Source organism: Leptonychotes weddellii, chromosome 6 (genome assembly GCF_054177405.1).
Source record: "Leptonychotes weddellii isolate Sample4059 chromosome 6, ASM5417740v2, whole genome shotgun sequence".
Classification (NCBI taxonomy): Eukaryota; Metazoa; Chordata; class Mammalia; order Carnivora; family Phocidae; genus Leptonychotes; species Leptonychotes weddellii.
The window spans coordinates 117,490,174-117,506,184 of record NC_138374.1 but is presented as its reverse complement, the minus strand read 5'-3'; the positions used below and the strand labels follow the sequence as shown (position 1 = coordinate 117,506,184).

General features: G+C 33.1%; 1 protein-coding gene across 1 annotated transcript in view; it reads right to left on the bottom strand.

The window, feature by feature from the left end:
* Window positions 1-16,011, bottom strand: part of KCNT2 (potassium sodium-activated channel subfamily T member 2) — a 214,330-nt gene that overhangs the window by 4,373 nt on the left and 193,946 nt on the right. The window contains exon 25 of the mRNA XM_081825152.1: window positions 4,020-4,104. Within this exon, the coding sequence (XP_081681278.1) occupies window positions 4,020-4,104 (85 nt within the window). The remainder of the gene's footprint in view (window positions 1-4,019; window positions 4,105-16,011) is intronic.

Below are 16,011 nucleotides of genomic sequence, written 5' to 3'. Positions count from 1 at the left end.
CACTGTGAATTGTGCAAGACTGATGAATCACAGATCTGTACCTCTGAAACAAATAATACATTATTTGTTTAAAAAAAAAGAAGAAGATAGTAGAAAGGGAAAAGTGAAGAGGGGGGAATCGGAGGGGGAGACGAACCATGAGAGACTATGGACTCTGAGAAACAAACTGAGGGTTCTAGAGGGGAGGGGGTGGGGGGATGAGTTAGCCTGGTGATGGGTATTAAGGAGTGCACATATTGCATGGAGCACTGTGTGTTATACGCAAACACTGAATCATGGAACACTACATCAAAAACTAATGGTGTAATGTATGGTGATTAACATAACATAATAAAATAAAATTAAAAAAAAAAAAGAAAATAATACTATGTACCAATAACACACACACACACACACAAAAGAATTCAAGCAGGTGAAATTATCATGAATCTCATTCCCTAAAGCTCTAATATTCTAACCAGAATTATCAGATGGCAATATAAAGCATTATACTAATTAGTTGTATTTGAGGTGCATTATAAATTGTTTTCACACTGATTTTGGGTTAAAGTTATTCCTGTTGAGGTATTTTCCTATGAAGTTTTTGAAACATACTTATCTTTCTACCCTAAAATCAGTCTTTTTTTTTTTTTTAGTTTTGTTCATCTGGAAGATGAAAAATCAATATTTTCTACATAACTAGCTTCTCTTCAAGCTCCAGTACTATATTTCTATATGCTTTCTAGACATGTATCTAAACTCTAGCTCACCATCTTTTTTTTTTTTTGGATGTTCATATCAAATTTATTCATAATAGAAAACTCATCATTTCTTTTTTTCCACAGCCAAAAATTCCCCTTTTCTTCCTAGAAAACTGCCTCCCTATTCTGATTTGCTTCAGTGAACCAGCATTTATTTATTTATTTGGCCATCACATAAAATTGAAATTTTTAAAAATTTTGTTAGTTAATATACAGTGTAATATTGGTTTCTGGAGTAGAATTCACTGATTCATCGCTTACATACAACACCCAATGCTCATCACAACAATGCCCTCTAATGCCCATCACCATCTAGCCCACCCCCCACCCACCTCCATCCATCAACCCTGTTTGTTCTCCATCATTAAAAGTCACTAATGGCTTGTTTCACTCTCTCCTTTTTTTCCTTTCCCCCTTCCCATATGTTCATCTGTTTTCTTTCTTAAATTCCACATATGAGTGAGATCATATGGTATTTGTCTTTCTCTGGCTGACTTATTTCACTTAGCATAATACACTCTGGCTCTATCCACATTGTTGCAAATGGCAAGATTTCATTCCTTTTGATGGCTGAATAATATTCCATTATATATATATATATATATATATATGTATATATATATATATATATACCACATCTTCTTTATCTGTTCATCAGTTGATGGACATTTGGGCTCTCTCCATAGTTTGGTTATTGTTGATAATACTGCTATAAACATCAGGGTGCATGTACCCCTTTGAATCTGTATTTTTGTACCCTTGGGTAAATATCTAGTAGTGCAATTGCTGGAGCGTAGGGTAGTTCTACTTTCAACTTTTTGAGGAACCTCCATACTGTTCTCCAGAGTGGCTGCACCAGTTTACATTCCCACCAATAGTGCGAGATTCCCCTGTCTCCACATCTTTGCCCACACCTCTTGTTTCTTGTGTTGTTAATTTCAGCCATTCTGACAGGTGTGAGGTGGTATCTCATCATCTTATCTTTTGTATTTGATTTGTATTTCCCTGATGATGAGTGATTTTGAGCATCTTTTCGTGTTATCTGTTAGCTATTTGGATGGTTTTTTTTTTTTGGAAAAGCATTACTTCATGTTTTCTGCCCCTTTCTTAATTGGATTATTTGTTTTTTGGGTATTGAGTTTGGTAAGTTCTTTATAGATTTTGGAACCCTTTATGAGATATGCCATTTGCAAATATCTTCTCCCATTGTCACCTTTTAGTTTTGTTGATTGTTTCCTTCGCTGTGCAGAAGCTTTTTATCTTGATGAAGTCCCAATAAATAGTTCATTTTTGCTTTTGTTTCCCTTGCCCCCAGTGACATGTCTAATAAGAAGTTGCTATGGGCTGAGGTCAAAGAGGTTGCTGCCTGTGTTCTCCTCTAGGATTTTGATGGTTTCCTGTCTCACATTTAGGTCTTTCATCCATTTTGAATTTATTTTTGTGGATGGTGTAAAAAAGTGGTCCAGTTTCATTCTTCCGCATGTTGCTGTCCAGTTTTCCCAACACCATTTGTTGAAGAGACTTTTTTTCCATTGGACATTCTTTCCTGCTTTGTCAAAGATTAGTTGACCATATAGTTGTGGGTCCACTTCTGGGTTCTCTATAGTATTGAAATCTTAAAGCCATGTTAGACTTCTTCTTTTCCAATTCTCACACCAATGACAAGTCTTACTCTTTGCCTTCCTAAGTGTATCTACATAGAAGCCTCCCTTTACAATCCATTATCCTAATGCTATGAGAGATTCTTATCTTCCTCATACTTTCCTAACAGCAATTTAACTGGTTTCCCTATTTTCATGCCTATTTCAACTTTAATCCATCCTGCCAGTAAATTCTACTTCTTGCAATGCTCTTTAAAAAATATATATATATATCCTTTACATCCCAGGCAAAACCTCCCACAAAATATATAAAGGTAGCCTTCTAATTCTTGGCATATTACTAGCTTTAGTTCTAAACCACTTGCATGGATCCATTTATACTCTGCATCACAGAATATTCTCAGTCCTCTTAGTCTCTGACTTTATTCCTGATTTTCCTGATTATAGATACAAACACATCCTGTTGACCTCACACCCACCAAAACTTTTGGATCTTTGGTATTTGTATTATGTCAGTAATGCAATCTGGAATTAGCTACCTTAGCTCAGTAGCTCTTGATCCTGCTCAGCCTCAGGACCATGGACCTCAAGGGCAAATCCGTATTAGATATTTCTCCCCTAGGCTTACACCATTAACGGTCAAAATGCCTTTTCTAAAATCTCGCTACTTTCTTCTTCATATATCTAAGTACCTCCCCTTGCCTATAAGGTTTAAACTGAGTTTAAACTCCTTATTTTGTTATCTAAAGTCCTTCCAGAGTCAGGTTTAATACACGTTTCCAATATTATGTTTAGTGAACAACAGACATGCTAGTAATACAAAGCTTTTTTACTCTGGTCAAACTGGACTCTGTAGTATTGCCAAATGAAGCACATTATGCAATCCCCACTTAGTACATTTTCTCTAGCCATTTCCCTGTTCTGGAATGTCCTGTGCTCTCCACCTACACAAATCTTATCTACTTTTCAAAGTCTAGTTCAAATCCTTATATCCTCTGTAATCACTGTAACTCACAATAATGTCTTCCTCTTTGAAATTAGAAAAGCACTGTTTCACTCAGTTGATGCTTAATTCATTAGTAAAAAAATCATATTATATATTGCTATTAAATTTTTATGTTTAAATTGTATTTTGTTAATTAGAATGTAAGACTTTGAAATCAGGAAAAATGTCTTATCTCTATATTACACTTTTAAGGAAACACTAATGCAATTGTACATGCATGGCACAGAGTTTTTGATTAACCAAGTTACTACCATAGACATTTTCCTAGTAAGCGTTTTGACTTATTTTACTTAGAGCTTTTGGGAACACTTAAGATATTTAGAACTAGATAATGTGGAGTATTTCAGGTTTTCCTCTGAGCTGTTCTCTTATTATTCTGCATGTTTTCTCTTATTTCTCCAAATATATATGAGCTCACAGAATACAGAATTCCTGCTGCTATTTTCTTCTTTTATACCTCCACAATTCTACAATGCGTTTTTTTTACAGTATTACACAAAGAAATACATAAAATGCATTTATTTATTGAACATAAAAATTAGACTTGGAGTTTATAAGCATTTATGAAACAAGAAATAAGGGACTTTAATGGTGGAAACAAAAATATAGAAATAAATAAATTACTGGTTTTCTAAAAATAAATGCCTTATGTGAAATAGGAGATCAACTTACACAACATCATTCAGCTCTAGTCTGGTATCTGGAGACGGGTTAATCAGGATGTAGGAGAGGGTACTTTGATGATCATTCATTTCATCTAGAAGATAAATAAATGCCAAGTTTGTTATACTACTTACAGAAAATTACAGGAATTACTGTAGAGCATCTAATCTTCAAACCATACAGCTGTCAACGAGAACTTGCTATAGTTTTGCCCACAGCATGATTGTGTACATAACTTTGACTATTTTCAAATTACTGTCATTGGAAATATCTGAAAGGTACTCATTTTTTTTTCCCCACAGATGATAAAAATAAAGTATCTAATTCTGTTCAGAACAACTACAGTTATATTCTATCCTTTAAGCTATTACACTGAAAAAGTATTTCTATTAAAGAAATATCTAGACAAGATGTTTATTATTTTATTATGTCTTCTCAATTATAAAAAATAATTGTGGTTATAGATGGCCAGATATTAATATTCATACGGGAAATTCTGTGAAAAGTCATCTGATGACATCCTGTTTAAAAAACACAACAGAAATGTATCTAAAAACCTTGAAGGCTCTAAATGTTTCACATTGTTATAGGATATACCTGATATAAGCCATCCTAATGTTTTCACAAAATACAAAGACTCCTGCAGAGCAGAATTAACTGTAAGTTTCAAGGGAGGTGTACTACTAAATTATTTGCTGTTCTTCTAAAACAATATGTATTTTTAAAATAAAAGGCTTTGTCTTTTTAATTTTTTCAATTCACTCTGAAAACATTGTCAGCCTTCAAGTTTGGAGAGCGAACTTGATATTATATAGGACACTGAAAAAGAAAACAGCTTTGAGATCTCAATTTTTTAGCTGCCAAGCTATGATAAGATGTAAATGTAAAGCCATGTGGACACATACTTCAATAAACGTTAATCCTCCCAAGGGTGACATTTTTAGGCTGTTGAGAGTACTGTTCAAAATCCTGCTCTAGAGCCAGACATGGTATCCTTTTGGCAACTTCAGTTGCAGATAAGCTTGGTTCCTAAAACAAGGTACTAAATTTTGCAGTTTGATCCAAAATCTAAGAATATATTTCATACCAATGGAGATACATCAATACTCAAATGCATAAAGTTAAAATAAAGGTCTTTTTTAGGCCAACATAGTTGACTCTGATAATTTCCTGCCCTGGACAATCTGTATCATTTTTGTTAAATAATGTCTACCACTATGTTCATCTAACTAGAAGCTTATCACTTGAATATGTAAAATTTAATAATATTTTCAGTTATGATAGTTTAAGTTGCCATGCAGATGTGTCCTATTTTTAAAGTCTATAAATGAACATCCTTATCTTACAAGGAAGATAAACTGCAGTGTAATCAAACTTACCCTAAGTTTGCAAGTAAAACTATTATAATCCTAAGATCATCAAATTTATATTTAAAAAAAGGAACATATTTGTTTGTATATCTCTAGGGTGGACACAGGAATTGTATCCTGTCAGAGGGATAGGGTTGTCAGGCCAAATAGGGAATGCCTGGTGAAATCTGAATTTCAGATAAAAACTAACATTTTTTTGGTATAAATATGTCCCAAATACTGTTTGTGGCATACTTATACTAAAACATTTATATGCTGTTTATCTGATATTCAAATTTAACTGAGAATCCTGTACTTTTACTCGTACCCTGTATTTTAAACCTGTCCATTATACCTAGGGGTAAATGGCTAACTCAACCAGTTGGAGCTCAGAATTCCAATGAATATAAAATGATGAGCTTACTTCAAATAAGGTAAAATTCCAACTCAAAACATATTGTACTGGCAGGAGATGACCAAGGTCCTTTTTCTATATAAAAAGCAATTTTGATTTATCTATACTTTTTGAGAAATTTTCCCCTTATGAGAATTTCCATAAATGCTGTACAAAGGAACAGATCCATAGTACATTCTAGAGACTTAAGCAGGATACTCTAAAATGTATCAGGTCTACTAGAAAATCTCCATCTCATTTGGCTATGTATAACTCAATTTCTTATATAAACAGTGGCATTCTTGAAATTTCTCGTATAAACAGTGAACATTATTAAACAATGGCATTAGAGAAAACAATTTTAACAAATAACTTCTCAGTCAATATCAATACCCAACCTCTTTCCTTGATTATTAACATAATGTTGTACTCATTTGTCTTCTGGCATGAAGTCAAGATATATCGGTGACTTGGTTTGCCTGTTACAAGTGTAAAAACTGTGGAGATAACTGAGAACTTTACAGCAGTAGATATAACTATTGTGCTGATATTTTTTTCTGCTCAAGTAGTCTGTTTTATTTATCATTCTGAAGATTCTCATGTTTCCATGCACTCCAGAAATTGAAGGGAATGTTTTGTTAATGTGCTCAGTTCAGTGGTCCTATATGATTTATATCAAGACATGGGTTACACAATCAGAACTCATCACTCATGGTTTCTTTCCCCACACTCTCCCCCCCTAACCCCACCCCTCGCTGACTTCTCCTCAGTGTTAGGTTAAAAGAAATTAAAATAAATTGCTGAGTTCAAAGTTATTCTCTCTTGGTCTTTCATGTCTGCTTTGCTGTAGAGTTAATTCTATCTGCTTTTTCTCTGTCATGCTGCTTTGTTGGAAATCTTACAGTTCATTCTCCTCTTTGTGACTCTGTGGTTAAGAATTAGAAAGCAAGGTTTTAGGGGCGCTTGGGTGGCTCAGTCCTTAAGGGTCTGCCTTTGGCTCAGGTCACGGTCCCAGGGTCCCCTAACCCTAACCCTGCATCGGGCTCCTTGCTTGGCGGGGAGCCTGCTTCTCCCTCTCCCACTCCCCCTGCTTTGTGTTCCCTCTCTCGCTGTCTCTCTCCCTCTCTCTGCCAAATAAAAAAAAAAAATTAGAAAGCAAGGTTTTAAAAACCTATTGTGGTCACATATCAAAACCATATTCAACGATCTAGTTTTATCAGTGCCAAGTCTGGTATTACTCTCTATCGGTCATTCCTTATATTTATTTTTTTGTTATTTCTGAATTCTGGAAGGGAAACTGTGGTAAGTTTCCTACCATAATCATCATCATCATCATCATCATCATCATCATCATCATCATTGGTGGTGACAAGTCCCAGTGAATTAAATAAGGCTCTTTACCAAAACTACAACATATTTAGTGAATAAAATAAAATTGCTTTGGAATATTTGGTTCATGAACCAGAATCAATATTCTATTTCCTATCAGGAAAATATGTGCTAAAAAAAATCTGTTGTGAGCATATTCGATGTGTTCCTGACAAGTAATCTCTGACCCTGGCAAAATAAAAATCGTTATATCATTACATATTTATATTGTTTTGTTAAAATTATTTAATCATTGATATAATTACCTTAAATGAAGCTATTCTTGTGAAAAATTAAAATAAATGTACCAAAATATTGAAAACTTTAAAAGAAATTGTATAGAGTCAAATTAAAAAATTTCTAGTAGTATTTACCGAGAAATTTATTTTGCTGTATTAATTAGCACATGCAATTATTAAATCAAAATCTCCATAGAGCAAATATTTTGCTTAGAATGTTTCATGTCAAGAGATCACATTAGAAAGGAAATGGATTTATACGCCTACTTTTCTTACAAAATATTTCCTGTTGAAGAATTTTAAGAGTACTTTTATTTTTTTTAATTTTTTTAAAGATTTTATTTATTTATTTGACAGAGAGAGAGACAGCGAGAGAGAGAACACAAGCAGGGGGAGTGTGAGAGGAGAAGCAGGCTTCCTGCTGAGCAAGGAGCCTGATGGATGATGGATGCGGGGCTTGAGTCCAGGACCCTGGGATCATGACCTTAGCCGAAGGAAGATGCTTAATGACTGAACTCAGGCTCCCATTAAGAGTACTTTTAAATAAGGAGAATAAATTTGATCAGAAAGAAATTGAAATTTTACATAGATTTCACTAAATATTTCTAAAAACATATCCATTATGTGTTATGTAATTAAAGAGACATTCTAAATGATACAAAGGTATCAATAAGAGGCTCAGTTAAGAACAGAGATTCTGAAACCAGAGTGCCTGCATTGAAATCCAGCTTTCCCAGTTACTCATGTTGAGGCCTTAGGCAAATTACTTAGTTTCTTTTAATCTCTTGTGCCGTTTTAATTTCTTGTGCTCTAAAATGGGGGGGGGGGAACAATAGTACTATCTCATAGGTTATTGTTCAAATTAAATTATAAATGAATAATAAATATAATTTAAAAGTAACAATATAAATATATAGTTCCTAGAATCAGTGCCTCATTTATATCAAGTGCTATATAAAGGTTTCCTATTATTGTAGCAGGCAAAATCAATCCATAACTTGTAAATAATAACCATACAGGTATTGCGATATGAAGGTGTTAGCATGCAAAGACAGGAAAGAAAAAGTGTTCAAAGAGAACATCAATGGGAAAGCTAGATGGTTGAGTTAAAAAGCAGGCCCTTGTGGATGGACTAAAGTGAGCAAGGAGGAGATTAATTGGGGACAATGTTGAAAAGTCAAACTAGGAGCAAATCCTTTAGGGCTTTACAGACCTTGATCAGAAGCTCAAATTTTATTCTAAAAGCAATAGGAAATCATGGGAGGGTTACAAGGGTGGGAGACTAAGTGGTATGATCTAATTTCTTATTGAATATATTACCTTACTTGGCTGCTCTGTGGAAAAATGACTTTAGTGGCTCAAATCTGGGTTCAGGAAGAGTAGACAAACAATATAGAAACCCAGGTGAAAGATGATGGTGGCTTGGGAGCAATGGAAATGGAAGATATTTGGAAGGAGGGAAGAAAAGACAGCTAGAGAACCTGAGAGAGTAGAGGTGGAGAGAGACGGGGAAGAAGGAAGGGAGGAACAAGGGAGGGAGGAAAGGAGAGACTGAGATTGTTTTAGAAGGGAGATACAACAGCATATATGGATGCTGATGCAAAAAGCAAATAAAGATGAAGATATTGATGCTGTACTAGACTGATGGTATATTTTTCTTCAGTCACTACAAGAAATACCTTATTGAGGGAAATACTCCCAGTTGCACAAGTGCTTACTTCTTCTACATAGTCCAATAATCCAAATAATCAGTAATAGCATAACCCAGCAATGATTTCATTTTTCCCTCTTCTGAACTTCTAAACACGTTACGTGTTATCCAGCTATAAAACTGGCTATTTTTATAGTGTTGACCTAATTTGCTCATGTATTTCAGTTTAGTACCAAGCTATGCTTATGAATACAACTATTTTGTCAATTTTACTGAACTTACCAGTCTATTTTGGGGGAGAAAACATGGTTAGAGATAAGGATAAAACAGTCATTTTATTTAATGACCTCTATTTAAAATAATTTTCATTACCTTCCAATAATTTAGAACTATTTTGTGATACACAAGATGAATATCAGGACTCTCTTAACCTCCCTTTATATAAACCATTAAGAAATCAAGATTAGAATTAGAACAATTTAGAATTGTTTCAAATTAGTGAAACAAGTAGCATGATATAAAGCCAAGCTTCAGAAATTGTTCAGTTTCAACTCTGTCAAGAGCTACTCCATCACTTACAAGCTTCATACACAAAACTAGTTCTTGTAGGCCCAATTTTCCTTTTAAAATACAGTATTCAATATTTCCTAACCTTTTAAAATCTACTACCTTTTATAAATATTAAAGACCAAAACCCCCTTGCAATTTTTTTAATATGATAGAGAATTCAAAAACAAAATTAATAAAAGTAAAAGTGAATAATGTCTAAGAACATATTTTTTCAATGGTGTAAAGTCCAGTTTTGCTCTGTTAAAATGCTTTCTCTGCTGTGTGTGCCCCTCCCTGCCCCACCAAGTACTGACTTTCAGAGGTTTTTGTGTATCCCAGTGAATGGGACTTGCTCAAAATGCTATTTTCTTTCAAAATATTATGATGACAGATATTCCGTATTAAGTGATGTGGGCCAAAGGGATACAGATTGTTTACAAAGTAAGGGTTATAGGCACACCTATTTTTAAATAGAACATTAATTACATTTTTCAAATGTGTGCTATATGTTTTCAGGTGAAGTACTTCTAAATTTAAAACTATGATTCTAGTTGATAATCTGAAAAAGTAGAATAAATATACTACAGAAAGTCTAAAAGATTTTGGAAAGACCATATTTATTTGTTTTAGTTTTTCATTTTAACAACTGAACACACTGCTTTAAATTTAAAGATACTTCACCTGAAATAATATCTGAGATTGAAGAAAAATATATTGAACATATTACCTGAACAATTTAAAAATAACATGTTTTCCAATTTTATAGCTCTCCCGTAGTATTTCCATATGATTTATAGGAGGCATTTTTATGACAGTTAATAATCATAACTTGTCACACATGTATTATTTTGTTCTTCAGTTTAGTCAGTTAATAATGTTAACTGGACATGATTAGAGTCACAATGCTAAATCTGGGGACAGAGTAATGAAAAGGTAGGCAAAGTCCTTGTCTTCATACACCTTTTAAGCAATTTTCTTGAAAGGCAGTATGCTATGTAGATACAATCTTCACAAGAGGAGTAGGCATCTCTAGTTATAGGTTTACTTATAAGTTAACTGTAAACTTCCTATATGATTTTAAGCATAACATTTAAATTATCTTAGGATAATCATCACTGTTCTGTTTACTTCATAGACTTGCTGGTTAAAAAAAAAAAGAAATTCACTAATTCCAAGTGCACAGAGTCTAGATAAATGCATACAGTAATGCAACTTATACCAGAATTAAGATAGAGAACATTTTCATAATGCCAAAAAGGTCCCTCCTGCCCTTTTATTGTCAATTGTTCCTCTCACTCCCAAACCTTAGCAACCAGTGATTTCTAGGAACAATGACTTTTCTAGAAATATGCAGTGTGTTTCTGTGTGGCTTTTTTCTTCTTCACATGTTTATCAAGCATCCATGTTACAGCATGGATCTACTTTAATATTTTTATAGCCACTCAGTTTTCTTTGGATTTATGATTGCATGAAATATATATTTTCATGCTTTTACTCTTAACCTGTTTGTTTCTTTAAATTTTTGGTGGGTTCATACACAATACAGAGTTGAATCTTGCCTCTTTTAATCTAATAAGATGACTTCTGTCTTTTAATTGAAATGTTTAGTCCATTTATATTTAATATAAATATCAATATAGTTGGGTTTAAATCTACCTTCTTGCTAGTTGTGTTTTATTTTTCCCATATGGTTTTTTGTTCCTCTCTTCTCCCCTCTCTACCTTGCTTGGATTAATTGAGATTTTAAAAAATTTCTTCTTATAATCATTCCAATGTTTTTGCACTATTGGGCATTGTTATATCTCTTTAATTTAGTTATTTTGTAGTTTCTCTTGGTCATCATTTGGCAAATGTTTTCCTGTGAAGGGCCAGGTAGTAAATACTTCAGGCTTTTGGGCCATATGATCTCTGTTGTATTTAGTAAATTGTTTGTACTATAAAGTGAAAGTAGCCATAGATAATACATAAACAAGCAAGGATGGTTGCTTTTTTTTTTTTTTTTTAAACAAAATCAGATGTGCTATACTTGTTGCCCTTGCTCCAGGGTTTACAATATACAGCCTTAACTTCTCAGTGGCTATGCTTAAATAACATGCCACTTCATGTGTAGTATAAGAAGCTTACTAAATTATATTTCCATTTCTACTTTCCTATTATTTGAGGTATTATTGTCATACATTTTTGCTTCTATATGTTCTATAAATCTTAAAATGTTTGTTATAAACAGTAAATTGTCTTTAAACAAAATGTATAAAATAAAAACATATATTTTATATTTTCTCAATATTTACATTTCTTTTTATCTTTTTTTTTTTTGTAATTTCTACACCCAACATGGTGCCAGAACCCACAACCCCAAGATCAAGAGTCACATGCTCTTTTCATTGAGCCAGCCAGGCTCCCCTACCATTTCTTTTTAGATCTAAATTTCCACCTGGCATCAATTTCCTTCTGTCTTAAGAACTTCCTTTAACATTTCTCATAGTGCAGATCTGTTGTTGACAAATTCTCTCAGCTTTTGTTTGTCTAAAACAGTCTTTATTTGCTTTTATTTTAGAAATATATTTTTATTGTGTATAAAGTTTTAGGCAAACTATTTTTTTCAGTACTCCAAAGATATTCCTCTATTGTGTTTTGGTTTGCAAAGTTTCTGTCAAGAAGTCTACTGTCATCCTTGTACAGCTGACCCTTGAACAAGGCAAGAATTAGGGTTGCCAGCCCCCTGTGCAGTAGAAAATCTGCTTGTAGCGTATGACTCCCCCAAACTTAACTACTGATAGTCTACTACTGACTAAAAGCCTTACCAATAAAGTCACTTAACATATATTTGTATGTTGTATGTATTATATACTGTGCTCTTAGAATAAAGTAAGCTAGAGAAAAAATGTTGTAAAGAAAATCATAAAGATGAGAAAACACATTTAGAGTATTGTATGTATATTTATTGAAAATAATCCATGTATAAGTGGACCTGCATAGTTCAAATCTGTGTTGCTCAAGAGTCAAGTGTATTTGTTTTTCATTCATAAAGTGTCTTTTTTCTCTGGCTCCTTTTGAAGTTTTTCAGCAATTTTGTATACTGTATCTTGGCATTATTTCATTTGGTATATGGCTTGAGCTTCATTGAGCTTCTAAGATCTTGAATAGAGTTCCCATCAAATTTGGAAAAATTTTGGTCATTATTTCTTCAAATATCTATTCTCTTCTTTCCTTCTGGGACACCAATTGCATGACTACTTGATACTGTCCCACCAGTAAGTAACACTCTTTATTTTTTCAAGGTTTTTATTTTTTTCCCCCTCTCTATTCTGCATTTTGGATAGTTTATTGTTCATTGATATTTTCTTCTGCAACAGTTATCCTGATGTTAATGTCATCCAGCACACATTTCATTTTTAATACTGCATCATAAATTCTGACCTCTAGGAGGTTCAGTATGGTCTCTTTTATAAATTCTGACCTCTAGGAGGTTCAGTATGGTCTCTTTTATATCTTTAGTTTCTCTCCTTATCATGCTTCTGTGTTCCTCTACATCTTGAGCATATAAACCATACTGTAATAGCTACTTTAATATTCACATTTTTCTGGATCTGTTTCTGTTGATTGATTTTTCTACTGGAAAAGCTCATATATATGAATATATATTTTATTTTGGGTCCATCTCATTGACTTCTAGACAATACAAGTCTTAATTCATTTGATTCCCTTTCCTCAAGTAACAAAGTTATATGCTTTCTTTTGTCCAGAGTCTGCACACTATTGATCTATATTTTTTCAAGTTATTTAAATTGAGAACATAAATAGTCATCATAACTGGAAGTTTCTTTTTGTTATCTTAATGCAATTAGGAAGCCATTCTCTGCCCTCTCAAAAAATATTGAGTAAAAGTTCATTCAACCAATAAACTTTTTTTCTCAATGGTAAAAAATATTTCATTTTATTCAAATTGGCCACATTCTTCTTACACACATGCTAAAACACATTTGAACTTCTAGTCATAATGATAAAATATATGTATATTTAAATGCAGTTGACTGCATTTAATGTTCTGGGAAGGACATGTTACAAATCCATGAAACAAAACTATATAGTTTTAATTTAGGGATATATGAAAAATTCATTGCCCAAATATTTCCATTTACCAGAAATCATTATCAGCTCAACAATTACCCCTTTTGAAAATTTCATTACTTTACCTATTGAGAAAACCATTGAGTTTGTTTTTTTCTATTAATATTCTATATACAGAATGAGATTAACATAAAACAAGCTCATCTATGTATTCTTCTGTTTCTGACCGCCTCCTCATGAGAATCAGTTCTGGAAATACAGAGTAACATAAAATCATCCATATTCTGGGAATCTATACTGGGAGTATATTGATTTTGCATATCAGTATTCTTATACTCATTTTTATAGGAAAAAGGTAAACAACACATTTCAAAAATAATAAAAATTTAAAATCAATTAATTTTGAAATGCTAAATTGTTGATGACTTTGTTACAGTGACCTCAGATACTTATATTATTCCTCCTAAGTACTAAAATCTGCAAAATATTCTTTTTTCTTCTTTTTTTAATTATGTTATATTAATCACCATACATCATTAGTTTTTGATGTAGTGTTCCATGATTCATTGTTTGCGTATAACACTCAGTGCTCCATGCAGAACATGCCCTCTTTAATACCCATCACCAGGCTAACCCATTCTCCCACCCCTCTCCCCTCTAGAACCCTCAGTTTGTTTTTCAGAGTCCATCATCTCTCATGGTTCATCTCCCCCTCCGATTCCCCCCTTCATTTTTCCCCTCCTGCTATCTTCTTCTTCTTCTTTTTTAAAACATATAATGTATTATTTGTTTCAGAGGTACAGATCTGTGATTCAACAGTCTTGCACAATTCACAGCATTCACCATAACACATACCCTCCCCAGTGTCTATCACCCAGCCACCCCATCCCTCCCACCCTCCACCATTCTTGAAGAAATATCTAGCTATGGTAACTTTTCCCTCTTTGGTAATTTGCTTTAGGAAAATTTGTAAATAATTTTGTACTAGAAAAGGTACCTGACTTACTGACTAAGATTTTGGGAAAAAATTTTTAAAACTTACATAAAATGATAATTGATTTACAAAAGAATATGAGAAGTTGATGATTGCTACTATTACTACTACTACTATTAGTATTGCTACTACCACTACCTTATCTATCATAACTTTGGGTTGAAATAACAGTCCTTTTTGTTAATTTTGCTTATTTCTTTCCCATAAGAAAGAGAATGAAAGGATTAAGTCTCCTTATTGCCTTAAAAAAAAATAGTACTTGTTTAATTTGTCCATTATTTCAGGCAATTATAAAGTTACTTTAGAAAGAAACTAAGACCTTCTGATAGATGTAATGAAAGCCAGCGGATAACTAGTAGTTATCTCTTTGCCACTTAAAAGGATTTGGTTTTTTTCTACCTTGGCATTTTATCTTTTAGTAACAGTATGAAACTTACAACAATCCATGTCAAAATTGGCTAACACCTGTAGGAGCAGTCACACTAGGAAGACTTACTTGCCAATTTATACTCACTAGTGTGCGCCATTCTGTGAGCTAATCATTAAGAATCTGTCAATAGTTAGAAAGAATAATTTTGTTTTGTGAATGTGAGAGCTATTCTAAATAGATTGTTGAAGAATAATGCCAGTTATGAGCAGAAAGAAAAGTATAATTATTCATATTTGCAGTATAGCTTACAGATTAAAAAGTCATTTTTTCACATACATTTTATTATTTTACACCATACCCCTTTAGGAAGGCTTTATTATCCTCATTTGATGGTTAAAGAACATGAATTTCAGGGCGATAGTGACTTGCCCCAAAAACACATGGCCAGTTTGTTGTATACAATGCCATGAACTTTGAGGGGAAGTTTTAAAAAATTATAGTGAAGAAATTTCCCCAAAAAATTCAATGGAAAGCAAGCAGAATTTGTAGATTTTCACTTTAGCTATTTTACCAAAATATAGAGGTCTTCAAATTCCATCTCTCAAATCCTTGGGGCCAGATATGTTCCAGAATTGAATTTCTAGATTTAGAAAATAATATTGGTCATATCAACGTGCGTTATGAAATACCACATGAAATGTTACTTACCTTCCTGTCAAAATACCTACAAGTTTACTGCATTTAAAACATGTATTTTTCTTCATTTCCAATTACCAAAGCAAAAGGTTCCAACTATGATCTTTTTCCTGTATTTTCAACTTCTTCATTAATGGCTCAATTTTAATAAACATGCTCGTATCTCTCTGTTCTTCAAAACAAACAGTCTCGCTTCCCTCTCCACTTTCCCATCCAGTTAACTCCATATTCTCACCTCTCCTTCACAATGAAACTTCTTAAAAATATCTGCTGTGGCAGACAGACAGTTGTCTCTCAATAGAGTAATTCTTCTTGTCTTC